A 14,401-nucleotide genomic window follows, 5' to 3' on the forward strand; every position below is an offset into this window, starting at 1 on the left:
TTCTACTTCTAAGAACTCATTCTAAAGAACCAAAGGGATGCATTCCCAAGGATGGCAACTACAGGGTTAGTTAAAATTAACATAGTAATTGTGGGCAAATCACTGAAAGCAGCCTACATGTCCAAGAACAGAGAACTGAGTGAGTGAATTAAGGCTCATTATTAGAGGCAGTACTATGTAGTCATAAAGAATCACATCACCCAAGAATATTTATTTATATGAAACATGTTCCCAAAGCCAGCGAATAGAAAGTAGTTTCTTTTTTAAGATTTTATACATAATCTCCACTCCCAACATGGGGCTTGAACTCACGACCCCGAGATCAAGAGTTGGATGCTCCACCCACTGAGCCAGCCAGGCGTCCTGAAAGTATCTAAAATAATATGCACTGTATGATATCATCTATTAAATATAAATACCGAGGAAAAAGACTGGAAGGACATAGTAATGGGGATTATCCCTCGGTTAGGGATGATAAAGATTTTGATTTTTTTTCTTTTGTGCTTTTCTGTATTTCCCAACGTTTCCACGCTAATCCCACTTTGCATATGTAAACAAATAAGGAAAACACATTTTGCAAAGAAAACTCTATTTTCTTTAGGTTTGACCTGTCTTTTAGATGGCGGGCGAACAGGCTTCTTTCAACGTGATGCTGTTAAAACAGAAACAGTTAAAACAGGGCGTCAGTGGTTTACACTGTCAGAGTCAGAGCCGGGACCCAGTGCATACGGACTAGAAGTCATACAGAACTGGTTTGTCTTCAACTTAAGGGAGCAGAAGTGTTCATAACGTGATAGGCTGTTCACACCTGCCCAACATGATGGTTCGAGAAAAACCTCAGTTCCAGGAAGCCCAGGTGGGCAGCACCAGGAGCTCCCAGAATTTTCAGATAAATGAAAAACACTTCCTTCACAGTTTGGCACCTTTGGGGAATGCCAGTGAAAGCCCACCATCTTGCAACTCCCCTCTTTACAGTTGTACTTGCCTTAAGCGTAGGAAACGGGGAAGTAGCAGGATCCTCTACACACATATTAAACAGATTCTCTTGTAAGCCCCATATTTTCTGCCTCAGAAAATTAGCATTTACATTCAGATAACACCTTTATTGGAATAAATGGAAAATATTGGGGTCAGCGTTAGGGCAACTATAATTACCTATTTGCTAAATCTAATGAAGTTGAGCATTTTGTTGATCTAGGAATTTGTCTATGAGAAAATGTCAACCTGGAAATATGAGAAAACAGCCAGATTTATCTTTTTTCCTTTTCCAGCTTTGGTCATGGTCAAAAGCTTTCAAAGTTTGTTTGCTTTCAAGATTTTATTTTTAAGTAATCTCTACACCCAGTGTGGGACTTGAACCCACAACCCCGAGATCAAGGGTCATATGCGCCACTGACAGAGCCAGCCAGGTGCCACAAAAGCTTTCAAAATTTTAGTCTTCTCATACAGTTTAAGCACAGAGGTTTTGGGGGACCTCTTTAAGGAAAAAAGTCCTTCTGGTGCCTCAAAAGGGCCAAGGACCTGATAGCTTTGCAGTATCAAAACACCTTCTCATACCAATATCCCTCTTTGCTGACACTTACAGTTTTACTTCGAAGGGCTTTTAAAGAAAGGCAGTGGAACATGGCATTTGGGGTCTTGGCACTGAGGCTCCTGGCGAGCTAAGTTCTTGACACAGTATAGCCATCAAGCCTTTGGACCTAAAGAAATTGACCTCATAAGAGTCACCTTGCCACCAGCCCGGGCACCCTGACTTCCCCAGCTGCTGCAACCACTTATTCTTAGCATCAAAAATAAAATAAATTTCTTTCTAAACTAGGAGAGGGTATAGACTTTGGAGGCAGATAGATCTAGACTCTATTTTCGATTCCCTTTGCATATATTATATTCAACAGTTGTGATCATGGTTAAGTAGTGAAATTTATGATCCCCTGCAGAAAGTGTAAGTAATGGGCCTCACAGAGTCCTGCCATTAACCAAAGGCTTCTTGACCTCATCATCTCTCCTCACTCATTTGAAAATCGTTCTCAAAAGTGATTTGATCTCCTCTGCTGGTTTTGTACATCTTCTTGTCTTTCCACCGGACATCTCCCTTCACTTTCTCACAGCACCCTAAGCCTTAATTTACTCAGCTGCAAAATGGGAGGATAAAAGTCAACTTCTTCAATCATTTTTTAAAAAATTTTATGTATTTATTAGAGAGAGAGAGAAAATGAGCAGGGGGGCAGCAGGCAGAGGGAGAAGCACACTCCCACCGAGCAAGCCCAGCGCGGGACTTGATCCCAGGACCCTGGAATCATGACCTGAGCCAAAGGCAGATGCTTAACCGACTGAGCCACCCAGGCGTCCCTTCAGTTGTTGAGAAGGTTAAATCTAGCCCACGCTGGTCTCTCCCGATGCCACTCTGGTCCCTGCTCTGCCTTCCCACTCGTCTTCCCTTCCTGCCCCACCTCATAGGCCTTGCACTTTGCCTGGATGTTCTTCCCACTTCTCCTTGCTTCACTAATTCCCATTCAGAAGCCACCTCCTTCGAAAGGTCTCTCCAACCACCAACGCTGGATTAGAAGTTGATTTCAAAGCATTCAGAAACTGGCCTGCAGTGGCATATAGAGTACTGTATGATAATCACATGCTTATTTATCTGCCTCTTCTCATCTGTACTCCGAATGATGTTAGGCCCTACACCTGGTACATGACTGAAACCCTAGGATCTCTGGTGCCAGGTACAAAAGAGATGATCAATAAATATTTGTCAAATTAATCAGTAGTGTATGCAGAACTTGTAGAACCGTATTGACACAGGAAGAATCCAATACTGGAGGCCTTGATTATAAGGTCGTGGGACTGTAAGGTGATCCTACAGGAAGGCCAACACCGGAACTGATATAAGTTGTGGTCTGAGAGATCCAAAATGTGGGGCTACATCCCTAACACGGACAGACCCTTTGAAAGCTGGACCCAACAGGAAATGGACGATAGGACATGTATGACCATTGCTTTTAATACTTCTGCCTATTTTAAAGTCCACAGTGTATGGGTCTTGGTGCTTTTTAAAAGTTATCTTCTTCAAATGGGTGAGACAGCTTCCAATTAAAGATGTAGACATGTCAAGTAATGCAAGAGAGCTATGTGTTGCTGTCAATGTCACTGCCATGATCATCTACTCTGCCTCATCACCTTTGATCCTCAGGGCGGTTTTGGGAGGTCCATGTATTGTCCTTGCTTAACAGGAGAAATTAAGTGACTGGCCTATTACACAATATAGATTTGGAAAGGGAAGTCGAGTCAGGCCCCTGTGGTTCCAAATCCCACCCTTTTCCCATCTATCATGCAGCTGAAGAGAAGTAGAAACGTCCGTGCCCCTTCCCTTCCCATGGCTCTGAGAGCTCTCCAAATATCACGAAGATCATTTGACTTTTACGGGTAGAAGACACATGAGACGTGAGGATCTGAAAGATGATGTGGCTTGCTCAAGGCTTATCCGTGCTCGCGCTTTCAGCATCCCTAAGTCAAAGGCTTTGTTTTCACTTACATCATGAGAAATCAAAAAGGCTTGTTTTTACCCTTCCTGGCAACTGAGTGTTTGTAGCAATGCCCCTGGCAGGCGAAGCATTTCTTTTGTAAGCCTGCCCACTCTGGGCAGCGTCTTCCATCGCAGGACACGAAACTGCCAGGGCCCCATTTAATGTCACTTAAGTCCCGCCAGGCTACAATTAGCTACTTTAATGAACTCTCTGCTCTCATAGGGAAGCAACACCCTACCTATCAGCTCTCATCCCGCACTTCCCCAGAGTATTAGACAATACCTACCTGCACCTAACACCTGCTAGATGACTACAGGGGCTGACAGATGTCAAAATGCCTAGTGGCTCCACACAGGGTCTGTCACAGTGATGGCCATTAGGTTGCATACGAATGAAGGAGAAGCCTGTTAAAGGCTCTCTCAAGGGAAAAACTCCAGACGGTGGGATGCGGGGTGGGAAGGGTGAAAGCACTGAGGACGTAGTCCTGGCCAAGCCCCGTGTCTCACTCTCTTCTACCTGAATCTACCCTGTCCAACAATTTCATTCTCTGTCACGGACATTCGGCTCTGGTGCCTGGAGAGCAAGAAATTCAGATCTGGCTACGTGCCCACGTTCTTCATAGAGCATATGTGAGATGGTCCCTGAGGACATCAGCACTGAGACTCCTCCCAGCATCCAGATTAGCTGAACTCACCTCACAGTTGTAAGCGTATTAGATGAGCACCTATGAACTGGGATGATGCTAATACCCGGAAAAGATAACCTAATTAATAATTATAATAATGAGAGGGCAGTCAACATAATACCCATGTTTATTTAGTATCTGTCATTTGAGGAATATGGGGTGAGCTGTTGATGTCACCTCACGAATTCTCCCTATACTTTACGAGGGAGAAAAGGGCAGAAGTCAGTTACAAAAAAGCCTATTTGGAAGAAGGTTAATCAGGGAAGAATTATTGTATAAGGGGAAGGTCTGAAAAATATGACTTGGGATATCAAAGATGAGCGGGCATTCCCAGGATGGAAAATACCAGCCTGCTCTTTTCCTCCCGTGCATTTGCTCAGTCCCTGATGCTGCTCCCAGGCTCCCACAGTAATGTGCTTTTTTCTATTCATGACTTCTGTTCTTGCCTAATTACTCGGGCCCCTAGATTCCCGAAGTGTGTCCTGATGTTTATTAATAAGTATTATTTTAAAAAGGATTACATTTTCATAACATTGCATCAATCACAATCAGTTTCTTTACCTTTAGGACTTTAATATGCTAATATGCCTAAGTGAATGTCCCAGAAGGGTACATTTTAGGTTGAACCTTTTGAAATTACCATTTCTGTAGGTCAAAAACAATTGAACATTGACAATTTCATATGGTCCAACCTAATAATATTCAACGCTTCCAAATTTGTTGGACTACCGAACTCTTCTGGGGAAAATTTTTTTGCAGTATCAGTGTCCGCTGGCCTCACTTTGGGAACCACTGTCTTAGGTACTTAAACACAGAGATTATTAGTATTTGAATCGTGCATGTTGCTTGGACTCCATGATGCTCTGATGCGACAGGATAATGGGTTGAGCAGAATGAGAAGCAGGCAGATGGGGGAATCCTGCTAGGCATTGAGGCTGTTTCCAAGAAGCGTGGCCCAATGTGGCCATCCTCCTACACCGCACTTGCTAGTACACGACTCACCCTAGCATCCTTATGGGACTCTATCCCAACCCTGAAGCTTATGCCAGCCCCTTTAAAGGATAATTGTCCCTATACCCTTATATTTTGTTCCTGGACCCTGAGGCTTTTTAGCAGAGTAGAACCAGTCATCAAATATAGGAAATGAGTGAAAGGCCTCATACCAGAGCAGGTTCCCCAGAGGAAGACCTGGTTGGTTTTCAGTTGTATGGGGAGGCAGGGGAGGGTGTAGCTATCCCCAAACCAGGACCAAGCATAGAGAAGCAGAGGTGAACCCCAAGAGATCATACCAGTATCACAGGGGAAGGGGGAGTGGAATCAGGGGAGTGTAGTATCATGGAAACCAAGAAAAGAGATCAAGACGTAGGTAGTGGGACATCTGCATTGAATGCTGTTGTGAAAATAGGAACAGAGAAGTCAACATTAGGTTTGGCATTGACAGGAGCAATATCTTGGTATAGTGGGGACAAAATCATGGTTTACAGTAAGGGTCTGCTAAGTGCTTTATATGTATTAATTCACAGTCTTATTATGCAGATTCTAACATCATCCTCATTTTACAGATGAGGAACCCAGGCACGGAGAGAAAAAATAACCTGCCCAAGGCCACATGGCTAGAAAGTGGCAGCCTGGCTCCGGACTGTGCTAGGAACCACATCATACTCCCTCCACGATGCTGCAAATCTCAGAGCAGTAACTCCAGACAGCTCTCTCTTGGCAAGTTTGCAGAGAAGGGAAAAGAGACATGGGGGCATGGGGGCCGGGTCGGGGGTGGGGGGCGGCTGCTGGAGAGGCTGTAAGGCTTCGAGAGGTTTTCCCCTTGAAGATAGCAAACACTGACTGTGGGCTGCATGCTGACAGGGATACAAGATGAGCAGAGGGAGGACTGCGGATGCTGGCTGGTAGAAGCATTTTCGAGGAGCAGGCGAGATCAGATGGATCCCATGGATCCAGGGCACAGAGGGGTTGCTCTTTGATAGGAGCTGGACTCATCCTCCGTACCAAGAAGGGAGGCAGAGAAAAAAGGCACAGGTGAGTATAGCAGGTAATTTTGGAAATGGAAAGATGAAGGAGTACCTGTCTGCTGACTCCTCTTTTCTCAGTGAAGGATATAGCAAGACAATCATCTGAGACTGGGGCGGGAGGTGTGTGTGGGCGGGGGTGGGGTGGGGTGGGGGTGGTGACTTGCAAGAGGACTGAAGAGAAGAGAGGTATGAAATGGCCATTTTGGGTGGAGGCGGGGGTGGGAGAGAGCACAATGAGGAGCCCTTAGGAAGCTAAAAGAGACTATTCAATACCCCTAAATTGTATGGATGTTCTCTCCCTTTCTCAAATCTTTCACGGTTTTTATTCTATGAAATTTTTCATTCTAAATCTGCAGAAAAAGAAAGAGGGGAAACTGTCTGCCCTTTCTCCCATGACTGCTCTGCTGGGAGTAGTAGCAATACATTTGGAAGTGATCGGCTAGTAAATCTGAAACGTTCCAGGCAGATGGTTTGGGATTGCGGGAAGCTAATATAAAGGGAAATATGACCTGGGCTTCTTACCTGTAGAAACTTCATGTTTTTCCCTTTGTTTTCATCAAGGCCCATCTGTCCCTCTTTAGAACATTTCTTAAGGAGAACTGTGGGATGATAAATGATCCCAGGTGAAATTTATCTCCGTCTGGATTAAATCCTCCTGCTTCCCCCGAGGAATCAAGAGCGCAGAGAGAACGCTATTACAGAGCTTCTGGAACTTGAGAGCACATCAGCATCACCTGGATGGCTTGTTAATACACATTGCCGGGCCCCACCCCCAGGCTGTGATTCAGTGGGTCTTGGGGGGGAGGGCGGTACCAGAAATAATTTGCATTTCTAACAGGCCCAGGTGGGGCTACTGCCGCTGCCATCAGGAGACTGGCTTGGAGTGTTGTAGACTGTGTTGCCCCTCGGGTGGCCAGGATTGTTCCCGTTGTTGCCCCTCGGGTGGCCAGGATTGTTCCCGTATCTCACCAAACGGGGACTAGAAAAGAAGGTATCGCCAGTTGACTGAAACCCCAGAACAATTCAGATGCTGAGGTCTCTTAACCGCAGCTGCCACTGTTGGACTTGTCCTTCCTCTCCCTCCCTCCAAATCACTTTGTTATTCTGTAAAAACAGTGGGAGGGAATAATTGAATAAGAGTAACTTCTACAGAAAGCGCTAACCCTGCCAGGTGCCGCTCTCAACCTCTCTTGCGTGTTAATTCATTTAGTCTCGACAACAACTCTATGAGGTAGGTACTGTTATTAGCCCCAATTGACTGGGGAGGAAATGAAGACACAGAGGGGTTCAGTAACGTACTTGAGGTCACCCAGCTAGGAATATGGAGAGCTGGAATATGAACACACGTCAGCTTAATTCTAGTACCAACATCCTTTCTACTTCTTTATATGTCAAAGGTAAATGTGGAGGAAGCTTTCGTCTCTCTGATTGAGGGAGCCTTGTTGTTTGGGTAAATCGTGGTTGGCTGCCATCCAACACTAGGGACACTGAGCAATATAGGATTATTGAACGACCTCGGTTGTACCGACTTTTTTAAACTGCATAACCTTGGGCAAGTCACACAATTTATTTTCATTGTCTCAGCAATGAATGTCTGAATTTTCAAGTTCTGAAAGTATGTAATTCTCACTGAGATTTAGTCACTTTTTCTTCCTCAGCTCACTCATCTAGAGCTCAGGTAGCTGTGTGCTACTTGAAATAACACAAACCAGGACTGGATAATCCCCAGGCTCCAGCCTATTCTGGGGACAGCTCCCTCCTCCATGGTTAAGAACCCTGGCAGTCACTTGTCCCAGAGGAAGTGAGTTTTGCCAGTGATGAGATGGGTTTTGCTTCAAGTGGCAGGAGATGAGGCAGAGCTGATTAGAAAGATACTTTTCTAATAACAGTCAGTATGGCGGTCTAGGTGGGAACTAGTTGGTTCCTGCCATTGGCTGGGTAGGAGACATTGAGCAAGTCGTCTTGCCTCAACATTTGCATCTGTGAAATGGAGATAATTAGGAGTGTGGGGCGGTTTAGCTGGTTAACCATTACCTAGTGCTTGGTCAGGTCTCCGTAGCTCCAACTGCCTGCCCCCTGGAGGTTGTGGCTCTTGATGTCAGAAGTGCCTGATCAGTAAGATCTACCTGCTGAGCTTGTATACACAGGGATCTCCCCAGCTCACCTCATTTGTCTTCATGCTTGATACTGACAGAGCCAGACATTTATTCTAAACTAGTCATTCTCAGGTTGAGAGATGGATCATGTGTCAGATTCATAAACAATAGAAGGTGAGGTGAACTTGATTTTTTTTTTTTCAAATCAAGAATCTAGAAAACTCTGACTATTCTCCAGACCGTTGTTAGAGTTAACTGTCTTTAGGAGACCCCACTGGCAATTTATCCAAAGTATAGTCTCACGAGAACATCTATTCAAGGGACAGGAGGGTCAGTGGGCTCATGGAGTTGAGGTTAATAAGTTCTTACAGAGAACTAGTCATGTATTGGGCATTGTAGAATTGCAAGTAATAACTCTAGCAATAGCTAATATTTATAGAGCTCTTAGGGTGTGCCAGACATATAATCATTACATGTCATTCACATAACCCTAGGAGTTAGGTACCACTGTCACCCCATCTTACAGATAGGGAAATTGAGGCTCACAGAGGCTAATTAGCCCGACTAATTCCAGTGGGATAAGTGTTCAAGGTGACAGGAGGATTTGAATCCAGACAGTCTGATCCCAGAGCCCAGATATGTAGCCATGGTGCAACACGGCCTTCATACAACAGTGAACAAGACAAAGGCCAGACCCTCAAGGGGCTAACTCTACGGAGGGAAACAGATGGGCACCAGGAACAGAAATCCATCAACATGGCCAACCACGAACATAAAAGGAGGAATTGATTGCAGCCAGAAAGATCCAGGAAGACTTCAAAGTGGAGACACCATTTGAGCTGAATGTTGCAAGAGGGGAGTGGCATTGTAAGAGGTGGAAATGGGGAAAGAGTGCCAGGCTCAGAAGATGATGTACTTCTGATGGGGGCAGGAACACAGGTGCCACCTATTTAAGTCTTTCTTCTAATGTGCAGTTTTATCTCATTTTCTAACCTCCTATCCTGTTCATGGGGGATGGGCCCTGAAGCCTTAGATTTTGTAGGCTCAGAGAGTCTGAAAGTTGGGCCCATCTCATACCTCAGTGGGGTTGCAAGTATCATCATGACCCGTGCTGAGATGCTCTCCACGCCAGCCCTTGCATGATTTTCTCATCAGGCAAACTTTCATTGTGTTGCCAAGCACTGTCTTCTCTGGCCATTAATGTCTGCTATGTTTGAGCCAGCCACCAGCTTAAAAACATGGGACAATGGGAAGCAAGACTGCAGAGCAAAGCTCCTTGAGCTGCTCTTGTTCTAGCCTCCCTCATTTTGTGTTTCATGTACCTTCTTCTGGTAAAAAGATGCCTGTTCTTTCTCCACCCAGTAATTTCCTTCCTTTGACATGTCTTCATTAATCCCATCGTAGCTGGTGATTTCCCCCAGTCTTAAATGCTCCAAAGAACTCACTTCAGATAGAAGAGTCAGAATAAGAATAGATGAAGGATCCAGAGAAAAGGAAGGAAGGAAAGAAGGGGGGCGGAGAGAGGAGGATGAAGAGAGGGAAAGCAGAATAAAAATTTGAAATCTATGTGAGCTGGGCCTCATTTCTGCTGTAGTCGCGTCTCTGTTTTCAGGAAGGAGAGCTACCAGATGTTACAGCTATCTGGTGTTCTCTGCTGACTGTGCACCCATGAGCCCTTCTTCAGGCTGGACTCAGAGCCATCCCTGTCCCTTCTTGGCCTCATTTGGGTGCAGGATCTCCTTGGCAGTATGTTCTCTTCATTTTCTGGGCAACGCCAGCTGAAATGCTGCATAGGCCATATTTTTATCTGGAGTGGATCTCTCTATCAGCACCAGACCTTACTGAGCCTGAATGACACCCCTTCCAGCCCTGGGACCTCTCTGAAACTTTGCTCTGTTGACATCCCTGAGACTTGTCTATCCTGCTCTCTTCCTACCTCTCCCACCCTGTACTCCCAGCTCTTTCTTTGACTCATCTTCCTCTGCCCGCCCTTGAAAGTTGGTTTTCTTTAGCTTGCCATCCCTGCCTCCTTGCCCCTCTCTATGTGTTTTCCTTAGAAGACATCCCAAGTGATCATTCCCTGCCTATGAGTCAATGACTCTCAATTGCTATCTCCAGGCCTGACTTCTCCTGGTTTCAGCCTCATGCCTTCCACTGCCTGTTGAGCATCTCCAACTGGAGGTCCCAGGGGAACCTCAAATTCATCATGTACCAGAGTTAACTAACTCCCATCTCTCCTCACTCTTCCCTATTCACTCTGTCCAATGCAGAAACATGGGGCATTCCAGGCTCCTTCCTTTGCCTCATCTACTCCTACTCTGCACCACCCTAACTCCCCCTCTATTGATTTATCATATATTACTGATTTTCAGTTCTAAACGTTTCTGGAATTGATTTTCCCCTCTAGATCCCCGCTATCATTCTCTACTTCAGGTCCTCATTATTCCTTATACTTCTGACCGCAACCGTTTCCCTACTGTTTCTCCTGGCCTCCAGGCTCAATGCCCTATCCATCCTCCATGCTACCGCGGGAGTAACCCACCTAAGACAAAAACCACCAAGATTCCCCTGCTTGAGAGCCTTCATCGGCTCCTCATCACAACAACAAATTCCTAACTTGGAGCCTGGTAGATAAGGCCTAGCATGACCTGGCTCTGCTTCTCCTGCCTCATCCCACTCCCTCCCTCATGCTTCATACTCTGATGATGATAGGAGAGTAGCTTGTAGCTTTCCAACACCCCATGCTGGTTCATGAGTTCTATTCTATTCTTTTCTCTGCACAGGGTGTCCTTCCCACCCTTCTTCACCTGGATCACACTAACTCATCCTTCAAGACTTAACCCAGCCACCCAGCCATCGCCTGGCTCAGGAAACCTTCCCCAAAGCCTTAGGTTAAGGAAGTGTTGCTGTTGCCTCCTGCTCTTATTATCTCTTGACCTATGAAGAGCAGGTTGGAATGATCTGTTTGGGAGTCCTCCTTCATTAGGCTATAATCTCATCAATGTCTTAGCTGCTTTTGCCCCAGTGCCCAGTCCAATGCCCAGCATATAGTAGGTACTCAGTTAATGTTGTTGAGCAGAACATAACCTCGTTGAGCAGGGGTCATGACTTTTCCGCCCTTGGACTCCCAGCAGGTACTCAACAAATGTTTCATGGGCAAATGCTGTTCCCGTTGACAGCTATAATGGGAGGAGGGGAGGAAAATTCTGATCACACAGTACTTAAATAGCCCAAGGAGGTCAGGCACCGTAGAAACCGCACGTCGGTATTCCATCCCTGAGTGGCCTGCATCTTTGAGCATGAGATTTGAAGGTATTAAGCTCTCTGGTAATTATTTAAGGAAGTAATCCACCACCAGGCCTGCAGAGGATGGGCAGGCCCTCTCATAAGCTCTCCCACATCACCAACGGTCATGATCGCCTCAATAAAAGGAATTATTATGAATTAAGACAATTATGGCAAAGAAAGAGGGTTTGTTAGGGCCAAAAGTAGACACGGGGTTCCCCCAGGTGGGCGCCCATGGCTCCCTGGGATGAACTCTCCAGACCCTGCTTCCCACCCAGCCCGCCCATTGACCCTCTTCCGGGTGGTCTCTCTGTCACAAGAGCTCTGCTGTTCTGTGCCTGGTCACTGCTTTTGCCACTGCAGAGCATGAACAGCTAATGAGGCACGCTGGGGCCACGCAGAGGAGCCTCTGTGGATCCCATGTGGTCTCTAAAGGGTGGGGGAGTACGCACTTTGAACACCCACTTCCTGCTAATCCTCCCACCAAACCAGTCGGGCGGGTTGTAATGTATTATTAGAAAGCCCACACATCCATCTTTGGAACAACAGAATCACTTCGGTTGCACGAGTGTTTCACACCTGCGGAACCAGAATGGAGGAATGGGGGGGCGGGGGGAGCTGGGACAGGCAGGTCAGGGAGGGGGGTGGGGGGCGCAAGCCTGGCCCAGAGGAGAGAGCTTGGGTTTCAGAGTTAGGTAGAGTGGATTTAAACGCTGCCCTGCCGCCTGCACGCTGTGTGGCCTTGAGCACGTGACTTAACTTCTCTGAGGTGATAATGAACTCTCACAGGCTCTGGCAAGGATTAAAGGAGACTTCTGTATGGCACCTAGCCCAGGGCATGGAGATAGAAGGTGCTGGCAAAACACCAGTTCCTCTGACGTTGGTGCTTCCTGGGGCGTTCTTGCAGGGCAGAAAACCCCAGTGCATGCCCCCCTCTACCTGCTGCTTCTCCTGGGAGCAGTGTCCTTGTCGGAAGGGGAGTGCTGCCCTACACCCTTACTGGCCACGCAGGGGCCCCCCCACCCCCCCCAACCCTTGCAGCAGGACTAGTTATTCCAGATGGACACAAGGGAGGGAGCTGTCATTTTGTTTGAAGGGAGAGAATTTTCCAGGCTGCCCCTGGGAAGTAGTGTTCCTCAGCCTCTTGACAAACTTCACTGTTAAGCTGAGCTTTCTTTTCCTCCCTCTCTCCCTTCTTTTCCTCTCTGCGGAAAAGACACCTAGAAATTAAGAGGATTGGTCTCGCAAACAACCCCTGGAACCGACAGGTACCAGCCTTCCTGCCTTCCTAAACACCATCATGAGTTGTGACCGACATTGAATCACCAACCCTCTCCGGGAAAACCCTTCCTTCACTTTCCATCTCTTTCTTTGCAGAAAGGGAAGTGTCCTGAGGGGAAAGGAGGCAACTAGAGGCCGCTAAGTGAGAGGAGCAAAATGTCAGGGCTAGGCTTTCTTCTTTCTTCATGTATGGGGGCCCCTCCTCTCAGCTCTGGGCTCTCCATCCTGTCAGCTCACTTGCCTTCTGCATTTGTGCCTCCCAAGCTCTTCCTTCCAGTGTCCTTCCCTGCTCCGCCCCAGCCCCCAGGGTGAGCAGACTGGGGGGGGGGGGGAAGGGGGGAGGGTTTAGCAAATCCCTGCTTTCTCAGCAGCAGCTGCAGGAGTCTCCTCTCCAGGGAGCCCCCAGGAGAATGAGGGACCCCTCCTGGAGCTGGGGTGGAGGGAGGGTGTTGGTGTGGGTTACACAGCAGTACTGGGAAGTCACACCCCCAGAGAAGGGTCAGAACAGGCTCACCTGCTTCATCCCGGGGACCGTATAGCGGACCCCCTGCATCCCACCCATCATCAGTCACTGGTGCCTTCCATTCCCAGCACGCAGCTCCATGCCGCCCTGCTCGGTGTGCCCCAAGAGCCTCGATGTCTCGGGATGCTCTCGGCCTGGCGCATGCAATCCCCTGACCCAGAGCTGCCCGGGGCAGGTGGCAGCCCTCCATGGCAGAAAACCAGCCTGACCCCGAGTGGCTGGGCTGCGACGCTCCGTCAAGTCCGGCTGGGCTCTGCGCCGGCCGGGCTCCTTGCCAGCCCAGGGCTGGGTCAGACGAGGGTACAGGGAGCCCACGAGTCCTCGGCACCTCCCCCAAAGCCCTCACCCCTGTTCCCTTCCCCGGCCAAGCTAGGGAAGAGTACACTACCTCCAGAAGATGATCTGCCCCAGGGAAGCCATGGCGAGGGGAAGGGTCCCTTCCCGCGGCGTGTTGGGTGCTGGGGGACGCGGAGCTGCGGCCGCCCTCCCGGCGCCGTGACTCACAGCCAGCGCCCGCCGGCCGGCCTTAAATAGGGTGCTGGGGCCGGGAGTGGGGCGGCGGCGGCGGCCGGCTCAGGTATGAGGAAGCAGGGCTGCCGGGCAGAAGTCCCCGCAGGCACGGAGGCTGCCCGCTCCCAGCCAGCCGGGGAGGCCCGGCTCACAGAGCTGCCTTTCCGGGCCCTGACCAGGCCAGAGGGCGGAGGCCACAGCGGACCGGGGCGGGGGCCGGGGGTGGGGTGGGGTGGGGTGGGGGGCTTGCTTCAGGGTCTGGATGCAGCGCACGTCTTTTCCTCCTGCCTCTGGAAGGCAGCAGCAGGGATGGCGATTTAATCTCCAAATAAGAAAGGCCTGGAACAGCTCAAAGTGTCAGGGCTTGTGCCAGGAAACGAGGAGGCTGGAGTCCCTCCCGCTGGGGACAGTGGATGCTCAGACAGACGCTGGTCACCACCGGTGTGGTATCGGGGGGGGGGGGGGGGGGGGCC

The 14,401-nt window shown here is 48.4% G+C and overlaps 1 protein-coding gene across 1 annotated transcript in view; it reads right to left on the reverse strand.

Annotated features, from left to right (window-relative positions):
* VTCN1 (V-set domain containing T cell activation inhibitor 1) overlaps positions 1 to 13,928 on the reverse strand; it is a 51,537-nt gene extending 37,609 nt beyond the window's left edge. The window contains exon 1 of the mRNA XM_021690157.2: positions 13,807 to 13,928. Coding sequence (XP_021545832.2) covers positions 13,807 to 13,838 — 32 coding nt within the window. The 5' untranslated portion in view covers positions 13,839 to 13,928. The remainder of the gene's footprint in view (positions 1 to 13,806) is intronic.
* Between the last annotated feature and the right edge of the window lie 473 nt (positions 13,929 to 14,401).

Source organism: Neomonachus schauinslandi, chromosome 4 (genome assembly GCF_002201575.2).
Source record: "Neomonachus schauinslandi chromosome 4, ASM220157v2, whole genome shotgun sequence".
Taxonomy (NCBI): Eukaryota; Metazoa; Chordata; class Mammalia; order Carnivora; family Phocidae; genus Neomonachus; species Neomonachus schauinslandi.